Source organism: Arctopsyche grandis, chromosome 3 (assembly GCF_051622035.1).
Source record: "Arctopsyche grandis isolate Sample6627 chromosome 3, ASM5162203v2, whole genome shotgun sequence".
NCBI classification, from domain to species: Eukaryota; Metazoa; Arthropoda; class Insecta; order Trichoptera; family Hydropsychidae; genus Arctopsyche; species Arctopsyche grandis.
The window spans coordinates 3,802,463-3,814,957 of NC_135357.1; the positions used below are offsets into that span (position 1 = coordinate 3,802,463).

The following is a 12,495-nucleotide window of genomic DNA, read 5'->3' on the forward strand; positions in this document are numbered from 1 at the left end:
ATTATTTCGTACTTGATGTTACGAGTTCGATTCCCCGCTAAGTCTCGCTGTTGGCCAGACCTTGATTTGTCTAGATCGATCGTTTCTTATCAGAATTTGCCAATTTTTCTGATTTTCATTGAAACGATTATTGCCATATTGCTCACCATAGATGTCTCTGTGGTTGTTTATCGAATATAAAATTCGTATTGTTCCATGAAAGTTATTCTTCGTTATTTATCGTATTAACCCTTTGCCCGCGTCACCAAATTTAGCGAACATGCCCTGAACGCGGCTGCTTTTTTGCGGATTTTGTTATCGCGTTTTCGACTATAAATATAGGTTGTAATATTTTTTTGAATTTTACAACCTATATTTATTTTTTTTGACTACTGCCATCTATTGAATTTGGTAAAGTATACATTTAGTAATATTTTCAACCAAGTTATAAAATTTTAACACAATAGACAGCTCTTATACAGGTTGGAACTTCCAAGACATCTAAGCGTGTCTCGTGCGCTGAGGGCATGTTCGCTAGGACATGTATAGTAGTCGTACGCGGTGGAAAGGTTAATACGATGTTTGTAATATATGTATACTGACCATAGATGTCAGATATTATTTAGATTTACATGTATCTATGTAATAATTATGTGGACCAGGAAGGCGCATTTGGGGTTTACCTGTTAAGCCTTCCTGGTATATTTGTAAAATAAAAATAAATAAATAAAATAAATTCCGACCTGGAGCGCCGACGAGAGCAGACCAATTAACAACTTCTACAACGCTCCTGCGTCTTTCTCTCCGATCCTGGAAGCCCCCTCTTCACGTCCACGCAACAATATTTTTATAGGTTGTAAAAAAATAAAGTAAACATACTTGAAAGCATTTAATAATTAATCAATGAAATATATCTTATAAATAATATGGATATTATTAAATTTTCAACAGAAAATGCAACATATAACAAATTTTCAGCAACACGTTCGTAACGAAAACGTTACTCGGAATTGACTCAAGTCGGAACACATTGTGCCCAGAGATTTGATAAGTTATATATAAATTCAGAAAGCACATTCTTGCGATCGAGCGGAACACTATGCGGTGTCCATTTTGTTCGACGTTGATGCATCGTCCGAGTCTTCTTCCAACCTCCTCGGTCCATATAACAAAACGTACGCACAATGCCAGTCACCTGAAAGCGAAACAAAATGTTGTATACATGGGAATAAATACACTTTGAAGGGTTCGAAGTGGATAATAACCTCCTCCAGATAATTTCAGGACGTCGTCGTCGGTGACGGGTGTGATGTCATCGTCGTCGCATTTGAGCCAGTGCTGATCAGACTTTTGAGCGCTGTTCCAACGCACCCAGGCTACGTAATGACCACTGGATGAGGATCTGCCGCGATGAGTCAACACGGCTTGTAACGAGTAAAAACCACTGTTGTTACTGCCAACATCTGCGAGAGGACTAAAGTTAGATAACGACATTCGAATATCGTTTATTTTGAGCTTGATTGCGGTACAAACCGTCATCGAATGAGAATGGTGCATATTTTTTTAGTTTATCATCTTTTTTGACGATCATTGGCATTTTTCCCTTGTTTTCCTTCTCTTTTTCTTTACCGGCTAGAGCTTCCTCGACTTTGGCGTCGTCTTTTATCTACACATTTATAATAATATTGAAATAACTCTACATAAAGAGTGTGTGAAATTGAAGAATTAACAATAAACCTTAAACTTTGATCTCATTGGCATTAATTTCTCTTGTAGTTTCGGCGAACATAATTCATATACGTCCAAATCTAATGGGAATTTTACATCTTTTAATATTTTGGCATTAATTGCTTCTTTTTCCTTATAGTAAAATCTGACAAATTGCACAGTCAAATAGGCGGGAAGTCGACTTAATTTTGACTGCAATACGAAACATTTTATACAATGAAACAACAAATATTATAATAAAAACGTAAAGCTTGATTGATACAAATGAATACCAACCGTTTTAGTAAAAACAGCATCTCTTTCTAATACCGATGACATCTTTGTTATTTGTTCTTGCATTTTCTGTAAACAGTAATTAAACTTGAAGCTATCTATTCTGAGCTATCATGAACAATTGTATACAACAACAAATACCCCGTTTCAATGATATTTATGTATTGAGGTTATTTCAATGAAAATATACATATACCTGAACTTTTATCACATTTCTAGAATTATCTATTTAATATGATAATACATTCAGCAAAGAAATACACAAAAAAAACTCACATACAACATATACTATTGTAATATGGGGAAAGAGGAGCTGCTGGTTAAGTGCATTCGGGGATTCTACGCCGCCTAAAGTGCATTCGGAAGTGGACAATGGAGACCCTCGGATTAGGCCAAACGCTAGTTCCCAGAATCGGGACGAAAGCGTGAGACTGTGAGACTACTAATGCCTAAGCAATGGAGAAACAAACGGATCAAGGAAGCTGTAGTGAGCGGCTTGCCCTTCATAAGGAGGTACTTAGGCCATATCAGATCATTCTGGAACGAGTGCTGGTTGCGCGTGGACCTCCTTAATCATCCAAAAAATACTGTGAAGCGACTTTTGCCTTTCATTTGGATCCTCCACCCACCCCTACGCAACAATATGTAATGGCAAACTCGGATAAGAAATGATCGACCTGGAGTCAGTCACAAACCAAAATCTGACCAGCAGCGGGACTCTAGTGGGATTTGAACCCGTGACCAATCTGCTCGAAAGCATACTATGCTAACCACTAGTCAACGCCGCTGGTTATAAAAATGGTTGTGACTATTTGCAGGTACTATATCTGCGACAGGCGCAAAGCCTTCTGCGCATGCGCGTGAACTTATAATCCGATTATAATTTCTTGCATTTAATGTACGCTAGACTTGTTTAACCCTTTGACTGCTACAACAACGATAAATCGTTGTTTTAAAATCGGCGAAGATTGCGACGACGATCGTTGTTGTCGTCATTAATTGTCGTATTTCAATACTTTCTGTGAGCCACCAGCGCATCAGCGGCACGAAACATTTTTTTATATACGTATTTATATTTATTTTTCAATCAAGCTTTATAAATATTTATCAATTTTTTAAATAAAAGCTCTTCAATTTCGGGTTCATCAAGTCAATTACGGGTTCATTATCAATGTCAATTTCGGGTTCGTTGTCAAAGTCATATAAGGAGTTATTACTTGGGAATTGATTATTGTCGATAAATTCATTTTCAGAATCAGTAGAGCTGCTGATTTGTCGAGTTCCTCGGCGAGGAGCTATTATTTCACTTTCGTCATTTTCACTGTCCGTTATCATTTTGCAGAGTTAAAATAAATGGAATAGTAACAAAAAACAATAGAAATCCGCTTTCAATTATATAGTTGAAAAATTATTTGATTATTTGAAACTTCGCATCCTTGTGTGTCTCGCTCACACGTACACAATTAAAACCAAGAAAGAAAGAGAGAAAGACCGCTACCTGTTTCAAATGTATCGCATGTTGTAAAGATACATCGATGTCTAAAAATAGATTATTGAAAAAAATAATGCGTCGGAAAACAATCGTCAAAACTTATTTAGTGTATATATGTATGTAGGTATCTCTTTCGCACGCACGCATGTAAAAGCAAGACAGAAAGAGAGACCGCGAGTCCACAACTGCTTCTTAAAAATGTATATAAAGTATTACAAAAATTACGCGCGTTCGGCGAAGTATGTAAAAAAAAATATTATATTTATTTTTTTATTAAGTAATTACAAATGTTAGCATTTTTCGCTTGGACATTGAAAAACCTCATAGCAGCCAAAGGGTTAATCAATCGTTCATTATTTTAATCTTATATGTTTAATCAATCGTTCATACTACGTCACTTTGCGAGTTCGAACTAAATTTTTAAGAGGTTTAAAACAAAATTTTATCAGTAAACACGCTGACAGTGACAGTTTACGCACATGCGCAGAAGGCTTTGCGCCTGTCGCAGATATAGTACCTGCAAATAGCCACAACCTATAAAAATATGAAAAATATTGCCTATGAAGGTGAGTTCCATTAGGCAAAACTACATATAATATATATGTACGTATGATTGTGTAAACATGTTCTATTGTCTGTCATATAAATGGGGTACTGCTGTGTATAGAAATTCTATATATATTTACCGATTTCAATCCGGATTGTAAGTATTTAACGTCTTGAGATATAAAACAGCTCAATTGCAAAAAACTTTCATCGCTATTAGAGATCGGCTCGTCCTCCGACTCGGCACATTTCATTTCTACATCTAATTTCCCGCCAAAGTATTGATCGATTACAGTCCTGTAACAAAAGACGAAGAGAAAAATCAGCACAAATAAAACAAAACCGACTACTACTTGTAAGCGTGCGAGAAACTCTACTTATTGGTTCCTTCTAACGTCGGCAATTTCTGTTGGAGTATGCGCACCATTTCGGTCCAACACTCGTTGGCATCTTGCTGTGCAAGTCCTCCGCCTCCACCTCCCATACTTCCACCAGCTCCGCCGTGGCCAGCCGGCTCGCGCTCCTTGAAACGAGGAATGGCGGCGTGCAACGAGGCCAACAACGCAAACGGCGGAATCTGCGTCGACTTCTCCATGATTTGGAGAGTATCACGCAGCGCACCTACCAGCGAAGACGTCGGACCCTCGTTGTGTGCAACTACATACATTTATTCAATTAGATAATCTTTAAAAACGGAGTGTACAATGATGTATGTTGTAAAAATTTCCAGTTGTGGTGTAATGTAAAAATTGGGCATCGTCCAAATTCCAATGTATGTATGCATGTATGTTTTTAGTCAGAGAAGCATAGGATGTTGCATGATCAGTGTAATGACAGACAGAAAACGAAGCAGAAAGATGAGAGATATGATATAATAGAACGAATGAAATGGCAGTGGGTGGGTCGTGTGGCTAGAAGGATGCAAGAAAGGTCATGAATGAGATGAATGGACGAAGTAGGGTTAACTTGACAAGTGTGGTTCAGATCAGAGATGAACGTAGGGCGTTGAAGAAGCCTTCATTTAGCAGTGGATAAGGATGATCTATATCAGCGTTTCTCAACCTGGGTCCAAATAGCCCCCTCGCGAGGCCCAGACTCTCTCAAGGAAGGCACAAACCAAGTTTCTACTTTTGGGGAGGCATAACGAGCTCTAAGGGAAGCACAGTCAGAATAAAATTATAAAATTTTTATATTTAAATAACATCGAAAGAAGACCTTAAATGTTATATTTGTCATCAAACTGAATATACGTTTGCATTTCGGAAAATATACTAGCTTGTGCAACCGATGAGGCTGCTTCAACGGTTGGCAAATATCGAGGATTTACCGCATATCTGAAAAGAGATGTGCCAAATATTTTTTTAGATGAGGTTGGGAAGGCGTTGACATGAGTCTCTTAATATTATAATAAAAACAATAAATTTCATTAAATCAAATCCACTTCGAGATCGCCTTTTTTGACAAATATGTGAGGAAAACGAGGAGGATTTTGAGTGCCTTCAATAAAACCAATAAAATATTATTGAAACTACTTTCAATAATATTTTATTGGTTTGTGTCCATTATTAAATCTCAAAGAAACCGCTAAGTGCTGTACCTTTTTTTTTGTTCAAAGAAATATAAGCCTAACCTAAGAGCATTTTTACATTTTTTTTGATCTTTCATAGAAATTTGAAATTCATAATTGTTAGTTTTGAGGAAAAAAACATTAATTTAACAAAACCTTAAAAAGCCGGTTTCCGGTTTTTTGAAAAATGGTGAAAAAGCCGGTTTTTCGGTTTCGGTTTAAGCCGGCTTGGAAGCTCTAGTGCCAACCCTTGACACTACCTCTTGAATATATAACAAACTAAGGAAAAGTATAGACTTCTTTCAATTTCATTAGTATCCACAGGATATTTTTTTTATATGTCACTGTGAAGTAACCAAAATGAATTTCTAATCATAGCCTTAAAGGTCTGAACGCACTATGCGTCAGTCGACGGCTACGACATGTCACGACGCGACAAAGTTGATACAAAAGGCAACTCTGTAGTGCGTGATGTCTCATACAATTTCATACAAACAATATTTGGTCGCGTACTGTTGTGAAGTGTCGTATCGTTCGATTGACGCACAGTGCGGTCAGACCTTAAACACGAAAGAGAGGGCACCTGTGCGATTATGGCGATTAAAGTGGTTAATTTATTACTTTCAATTTAAAACTTATTGTGTTTAAAAACATACATTATGTATGTATGTATGTTAAAATTTGTAATTATGTATATATACTACATATTTATATCAAATATAGAAAAATATTAAACGCAAAAGGGGGCCACGGTCTTAACCGTTTGCCCGCGGCCGTCTTCTATGGAAGCTTTGGGCAACAAGTCTGTAGCGCGGCTGTCTTCCATAGAATTTCTGAACTTTGGACGGGATTTTGAGCCTTATATGCGTCTATTTCAACTGTTTTAAGGTTCAAAATTGGTTGAATATATTACTGAGAGTTGAATGCCATCTATTCAATTAGCTTAAAATGAATATATACCAGTCAAAATTAGTTTTTTGTGGAGCCATACTGAAACCTCGTTTATGTGACGTCACGTCTGTTGAACAATGGCGACGATACGTCTCAATTGTATGAAGAATAATTATTTGACAATTAAGCCAAAACTACTAGATATATTATGTATTTTATTGTTTAAAATAATACTTTATGTGTTGATTAACATATCTGGTTACTTGAGTAAATATTAAAATCTGTATTTAAGGTCGAAAACTCGATTGCCAAATCTGCAAAAAAGGTGCCGCGTACAGGGTTTGTTCGCTATATTTATTGCCACGGGCAAAGGGTTAAAAAGGTTGAGAAACGCCGCTCTATATACATAAAAAATTAGATTTCATAAATAATGGCGGACTCTTACGTTCAAATTTCTTAAGCGAATCTCTAAGTTCCGGCACAGTCTTCAGACATTGAACCGTGGCGTTCATGTAACAAGTGTTGCCCAAATTGACGAGGCCTCCGGGCAAATCCAACTGAAGAAATAATATAAGCATGAGCATAATAGACAATAATGAATGTAAACTAAATTCATATGAAGTGTACATGTGTGTATATATACCGCAGAAGCTAATTCAGTCTCAGTCATGTCTTCGACGAAGACAGGTTTCTCTGCAGGCTCTACGGGAACATCTTCTTCTTTACTACCCATCACTAGGATCATGGCTCCCTGGAGAATGTGTTGAATTGAATTAAAATTAACATACATTTATGTACAATGTGAATTTGTTTTTCTTTTTTGTTTAATACGCACATTAGAGAGCTTTACGTTGCCCCATTCTTCGTCTTTTAACGTAGCACCTTTGCACATGACCTTCTGTCTGTCGGGTTGGACTCCGGTCAGGGCGAAGATCTGAGCTTTGAATAATATTGGTGGTTCGTCTGTGTTTACTTCGACTCCTTGATATAGTTCTTTGCCCCATTTGACTTTCACTGAAACGAAAGACGACACATTTTAATTGAATGAATCACCGTAATATATATAATGTAATAATACAGAGGTGACCACTACTAAAATAGACATACAGAATGACTGCTTATTTGTATAATTAACTGAGAGCTTAGATTAAAGTGAATGACTCGGCAAATAAAGTATACTATATATTTCACTTGCTATTAATACTATTTATGTCTTCAAAGTAAGGATTGTAAATAGGTTTTTGAGCTCTTTTTCCTATTATGCTGTAGATTAACATTAGAATAATATAATACTATGATTACTAACCAAATTAAATTAAATTGTAAAATAGAAAATGATCAGTAGATCAGTAGTTATTAAAATAGATATAAGATGTATTGTGAACATAATTTCGTAATAATAAAAAGCATTTAAAAAAAAAAAAAAAAAAAAAAGTTTCCAAAGTAGACCATAGAAAGTGTTTCGAAAGAAAGCTGTTACTTTATAAATAAGGTGATACAAATCCATGCGAGTTTTTCTTTATATTACAAGAGTGGAAAGTAAAGTCGATTTAAATTATATATACTTAATAGTAAGCGAATAAAAAATACGTGCTAATATATATATCATAAATAATGAAAAGTTTCGTAAAATTGAAATGAATAAAAAATGGTAATGGTTGTATGCGTTGTTGTTTGGTCGGCGACGATGACATTACAGTTTGACATAACCTATGCGCCGGTCGAGACCGGTCATCGGTCGTTTGTGCGGTTCAACCGGAAATTCACCTGTGAAAGACGGCATGGTCGGTGTGTGACGCTTCTTCCGGTTTCAGGATGTTTTCAGCGAAGAAATTCGGCCCCGGCGGACCAAACAACTCGCTCTCAGCCGACACTACGATGACCGACAGACACAACTCGCTGCGCCGGTCCTAAGCAAATCACAACCGGCCTTGTCTCACATTGTGCAACATATAAAAGAAGCCCCGGAAAATGATCGGTCAATGCTTAAAATGCTTTAAAATACTCAATATCAAATAAGAAAGTGTTTAAATGTTGTTTGATATCGATTTTGATGAAAAAATATTAAAACGATACATGAGTGACCGTCACCGCAACGAATGTTAAAATCTTTCGATTTTCGATCTTTGCCTTCCGATATAAGGTCTGTTCATACCTAGTCAGCACGTACCGACTTTAGCAGGTATCCGGCCGTACGAAAAGTATTCTTTGGTACATTTTGTATGGGTATATTCATACCAACCGTCACGTTTACGCCACGGCAGGCTTACAGCAGTACCCGACATTTCCTGTTCATACCTTACAGCAACATCCGTCAACGTATCGTATCCGTTTTTTTGGCCATCGTGGAAATATACACGCGAATTACGTGCCATGAGTCTGCCGCTTTGCTGTTTTGGACCAATTATCGATAGTGACAGTTGACAGCTGTTCAATCTTTCGACATGGTTTTGGCGCAAATATTAAAAAAATATTTAAAAAAATTTGTTCATCATCCACAAGCTCCTTATACAGTGTCCAAAACTCTCCTTCGGTTTTTCTATTTTTTAACATGGGATGCACATCAAAACTCCTCCGTGCTTTTGTATTGCCTTCTTGAGCTTCTTCTTTCAACAAAAACGCGATTATACATAATTTTTCGTTCGATAAACGCCGAAACATTTTTGCTGACTTGTATTCTGACGCGTAGCTACGAATGCACGTGTATGTATTCATATTGTAAGTACTCGACACTACGACGCAAGCAATATTGCGCCGTATCGTCATGACCTGTAATGTATAAGTAAGCCGATTTTGCCTTGCACTCGGCCAAAGTGCTGTGAACGTGACGTGACCGCGACGTGTAGGTAGATATGAATAGAAATGTTATAAAATGACATATTTGAAACGGAGTCGTGCAGTGCTGAAGCCGTGCAGTGCTGTTAAGTATGAACAGACCTATATGCGTTTTTGGGCTTTTCACTTTCGGTCCCGTGAGGTAGACCCTTTCTATTAATATTACATTTCTCTGCTGATTTATACATTTTTAAATAAGCACCTATGGAAAATTGTCTCGATTAATCGGCTCATATATTCATGAATAGCATCGGAAATACACATTTTTATCACAAAATGACCGACTGCAAATCGCCGGGCCAACCGATTGTTTACTTTAAAAGTAACATTCGTACTGCGTACACCCGATATTTTCACGTCACGTCTCTAGTTATAGATTTAATTTACAGTTTGAGTGATTCCAGAGAATCTGTGATCCAACCGGCTGATTTATATGATTGGCTATAGCCTGACAGGGGGTGACCGTGAAAAAGTCGAACGTGAAAAAGTCGAAAATGTTCGTTTACCATGCATACATATGAAAAACGGTTAGTATACATATGTATATATCAGTGGCGTGCGGTAAAACTCTCTCCCCCCGTCGTCCATCCAAAACTAAATAGCTTATTTACAACAATAACCTCCCCTAATGTTAACATGGATGGCAGCACTGTGATGTTGGCCCAACGTGAAGAGGGGGCAAGCTTTCATCGATAGAAATTGAAATACTTACGTTTGCCGCGTCGCTTTATTTTTCACGTTGCCCTATAGATAAGGAAGTTGTCGGCCTGGTCTATACTATTAGTTCAATTAGTGAATATGAACATTTATTAACTTACAATCAGGATTGTCGAGTAGCGTGTGCGATTTGGTAAACGGATTATTGCGCAAATTGCGATCACGCGCACGACAATCGTTGCCACAAAAATCGCGAATACGGAATATCTGGCTCTGGAGTTCTCGTTAGTACAATGTTATATTTCCGAGGATAGCTTTCGATTGATGGATTTTTGGGTTCCAAATGTTCCGTGATCGAGATTTTAATGACGTGCTCGAGATCGCTTTTTGCGGAATAAACGCCGAACCCTTACGATTTACACTCGGGCCGAAAAATATGGGACTTAAAATTTATAGGATAAAAAGATTTACAGATTTATACATTATATGTATATGTAGATATTTTTGAGTCGTTAGTTTACCTTTTCCCAATATTGAGCGACCTTGAAGAACTTAAATTTTTTTTTAAATGTATTGATTATGTTGAGATTACAATTATGTAACTTTACCTGTTACAGTTGCCAAGAGAACGATTTAAATCATATATATAGAATAATATATCTATGCTTTAAACATATTAAAATTGAAAGGTTTGCCAATTATTTTAAAAGGAAATAATATTGGTCCTGTGGCAGGATTTCAATGAAATTAAACCCGGAATATTCTCTTCCGGAAAAAGTAAATATGAATTGTTTAAATAAATCTTAAGTTTCTTTTTAGTTTTTATTGTCCTTAAAGGTCTGACCGCACTATGCGTCTGCGACACGAACGGCAGCGTGCGGCCATATATTTTTTGTATGAAATTGTATGAGATATAACGCACTACGCGTCTCGTGACAGAGTTGCCTTTTGTATCAACTTTGCCGTGTTGTGTCGTGCTGCAACGGCCGTATAGTGCGATCAGACCTCAAGTTGAAAAAAAAAAACAACATAGTGTGCAGTGCTTTCCATTTTCTTTTCATTTCCCGTTCGCTTTGTCCCCAATTTTTCCAGACAATATTTTTTTTGTAAATAGGCCAAACATTTACCGGACATGCAAAAACATCACATGTTAGCTCTGTTAAATAATGATGCTGTTGTTCACTGTTACTCTATAGAAGTATAGGAGTTTCCATAGTTTAAATTACTAAGCCTTGTATTAGATTGTCTTCATATGTATATTCAAGTTCTCATCATATTATATGTAGCTTACGACAAGAGCAACGTATGTACGTGATTAGAGCAGATCCGAGACAAAACTTCAACGACATACTTACCTATTACTATTACATATTTTATTTTTTAAATTTTATTTTATTACATTTTATACCAGGAAGGCCTTACAGGTAAACCCCAATGCGCCTTCCTGGCCAATTACAAACAATACAGCATTTTTATTATACAAGTCGTTCAATTACAAGACACTGAAAACTCGCAAATTAACGAGACATCTATGAATTGTACATAAATTTAACTGTACATTAATCATGCTCAAATACTGGTGACATAGTAGGTAGGAAGGTTTTCAGCCAATTTTTTAATCGGGAACCGTTTCAACAATGAAATCAGAGAAAATTGGCAAACTCTGATAGGAAACGATCGACCTGGAGTCACAACTATCCAAGTCTGACCAGCAGCACTACAGATGTATTCAGAAAAATTCTTTTCAATCGAAGTCAGCTCATGGGTTCGAACCCGGCGCCTATCGGTGCTAGGCAGTAGCTTAACGACCGAGCTATGCTGCTGGCTGTATATAGTCAGGTCAATTATTGGGGTCTCAGTGACGAGCCGGAATGTGAAATTACCGAAAACGCAAATATCGGAAGGCAAAGATCGAAAATCGAAAGATCTCAAGTCGAAAGATAAAAAAAGGGTGCATGGTAAACGATACATATGACCGAAAACACAAATATCGGAAGGCAAAGATCGAAAATCGAAAGATCTCAAGTCGAAAGATAAAAAAAGGGTGCATGGTAAACGGTACATATGACCGAAAACACAAATATCGGAAGGCAAAGATCGAAAATCGAAAGATCTCAAGTCGAAAGATAAAAAAAAGGGTGCATGGTAAACGGTACATACTCACTTAATTTGCGCGAGCACATTAATACGGGAGGAAAAGCCTGTTCCTCTTGTTCCTGTTGTATCCTGCTCACGCAAATTAAGTGAGTATGTACCGTTTACCATGCACCCTTTTTTTTTGATCTTTCGACTTAAGATCTTTTGATTTTCGATCTTTGCCTTCCGATATTTGCGTTTTCGGTAATTTCACATTCCGGCTCGTCACGGAGACGGCAATTATTGAGCTCTTTATCATGTACGTATTGATTATTGTTTTGGGTCCACCGGCTATATTCGTAAATAAATAGATAATTTATAATATATTTTTGACTTAACATCACGTTTCCAACTTATTGTCAATACTCGAACAAAAATAATAGGCCTGATA

General features: G+C 36.9%; 1 protein-coding gene and 1 long non-coding RNA gene across 2 annotated transcripts in view; one reads left to right on the forward strand and one right to left on the reverse strand.

The window, feature by feature from the left end:
• LOC143909787 (uncharacterized) overlaps positions 1-12,495 on the forward strand; it is a 279,264-nt gene that overhangs the window by 77,752 nt on the left and 189,017 nt on the right. The window lies entirely within an intron of this gene.
• Positions 851-8,403, reverse strand: Usp14 (ubiquitin specific protease 14). Its single transcript, XM_077427949.1, has 11 exons — positions 8,244-8,403; positions 7,312-7,490; positions 7,120-7,227; positions 6,922-7,033; positions 4,396-4,675; positions 4,159-4,315; positions 1,984-2,049; positions 1,717-1,899; positions 1,513-1,645; positions 1,245-1,442; positions 851-1,174 (listed from the first exon to the last, which is right to left on the reverse strand). Exons 1-11 carry the CDS (start codon positions 8,257-8,259, stop codon positions 1,077-1,079), a joined length of 1,530 nt encoding a protein of 509 aa, XP_077284075.1. The 5' UTR covers positions 8,260-8,403; the 3' UTR covers positions 851-1,076.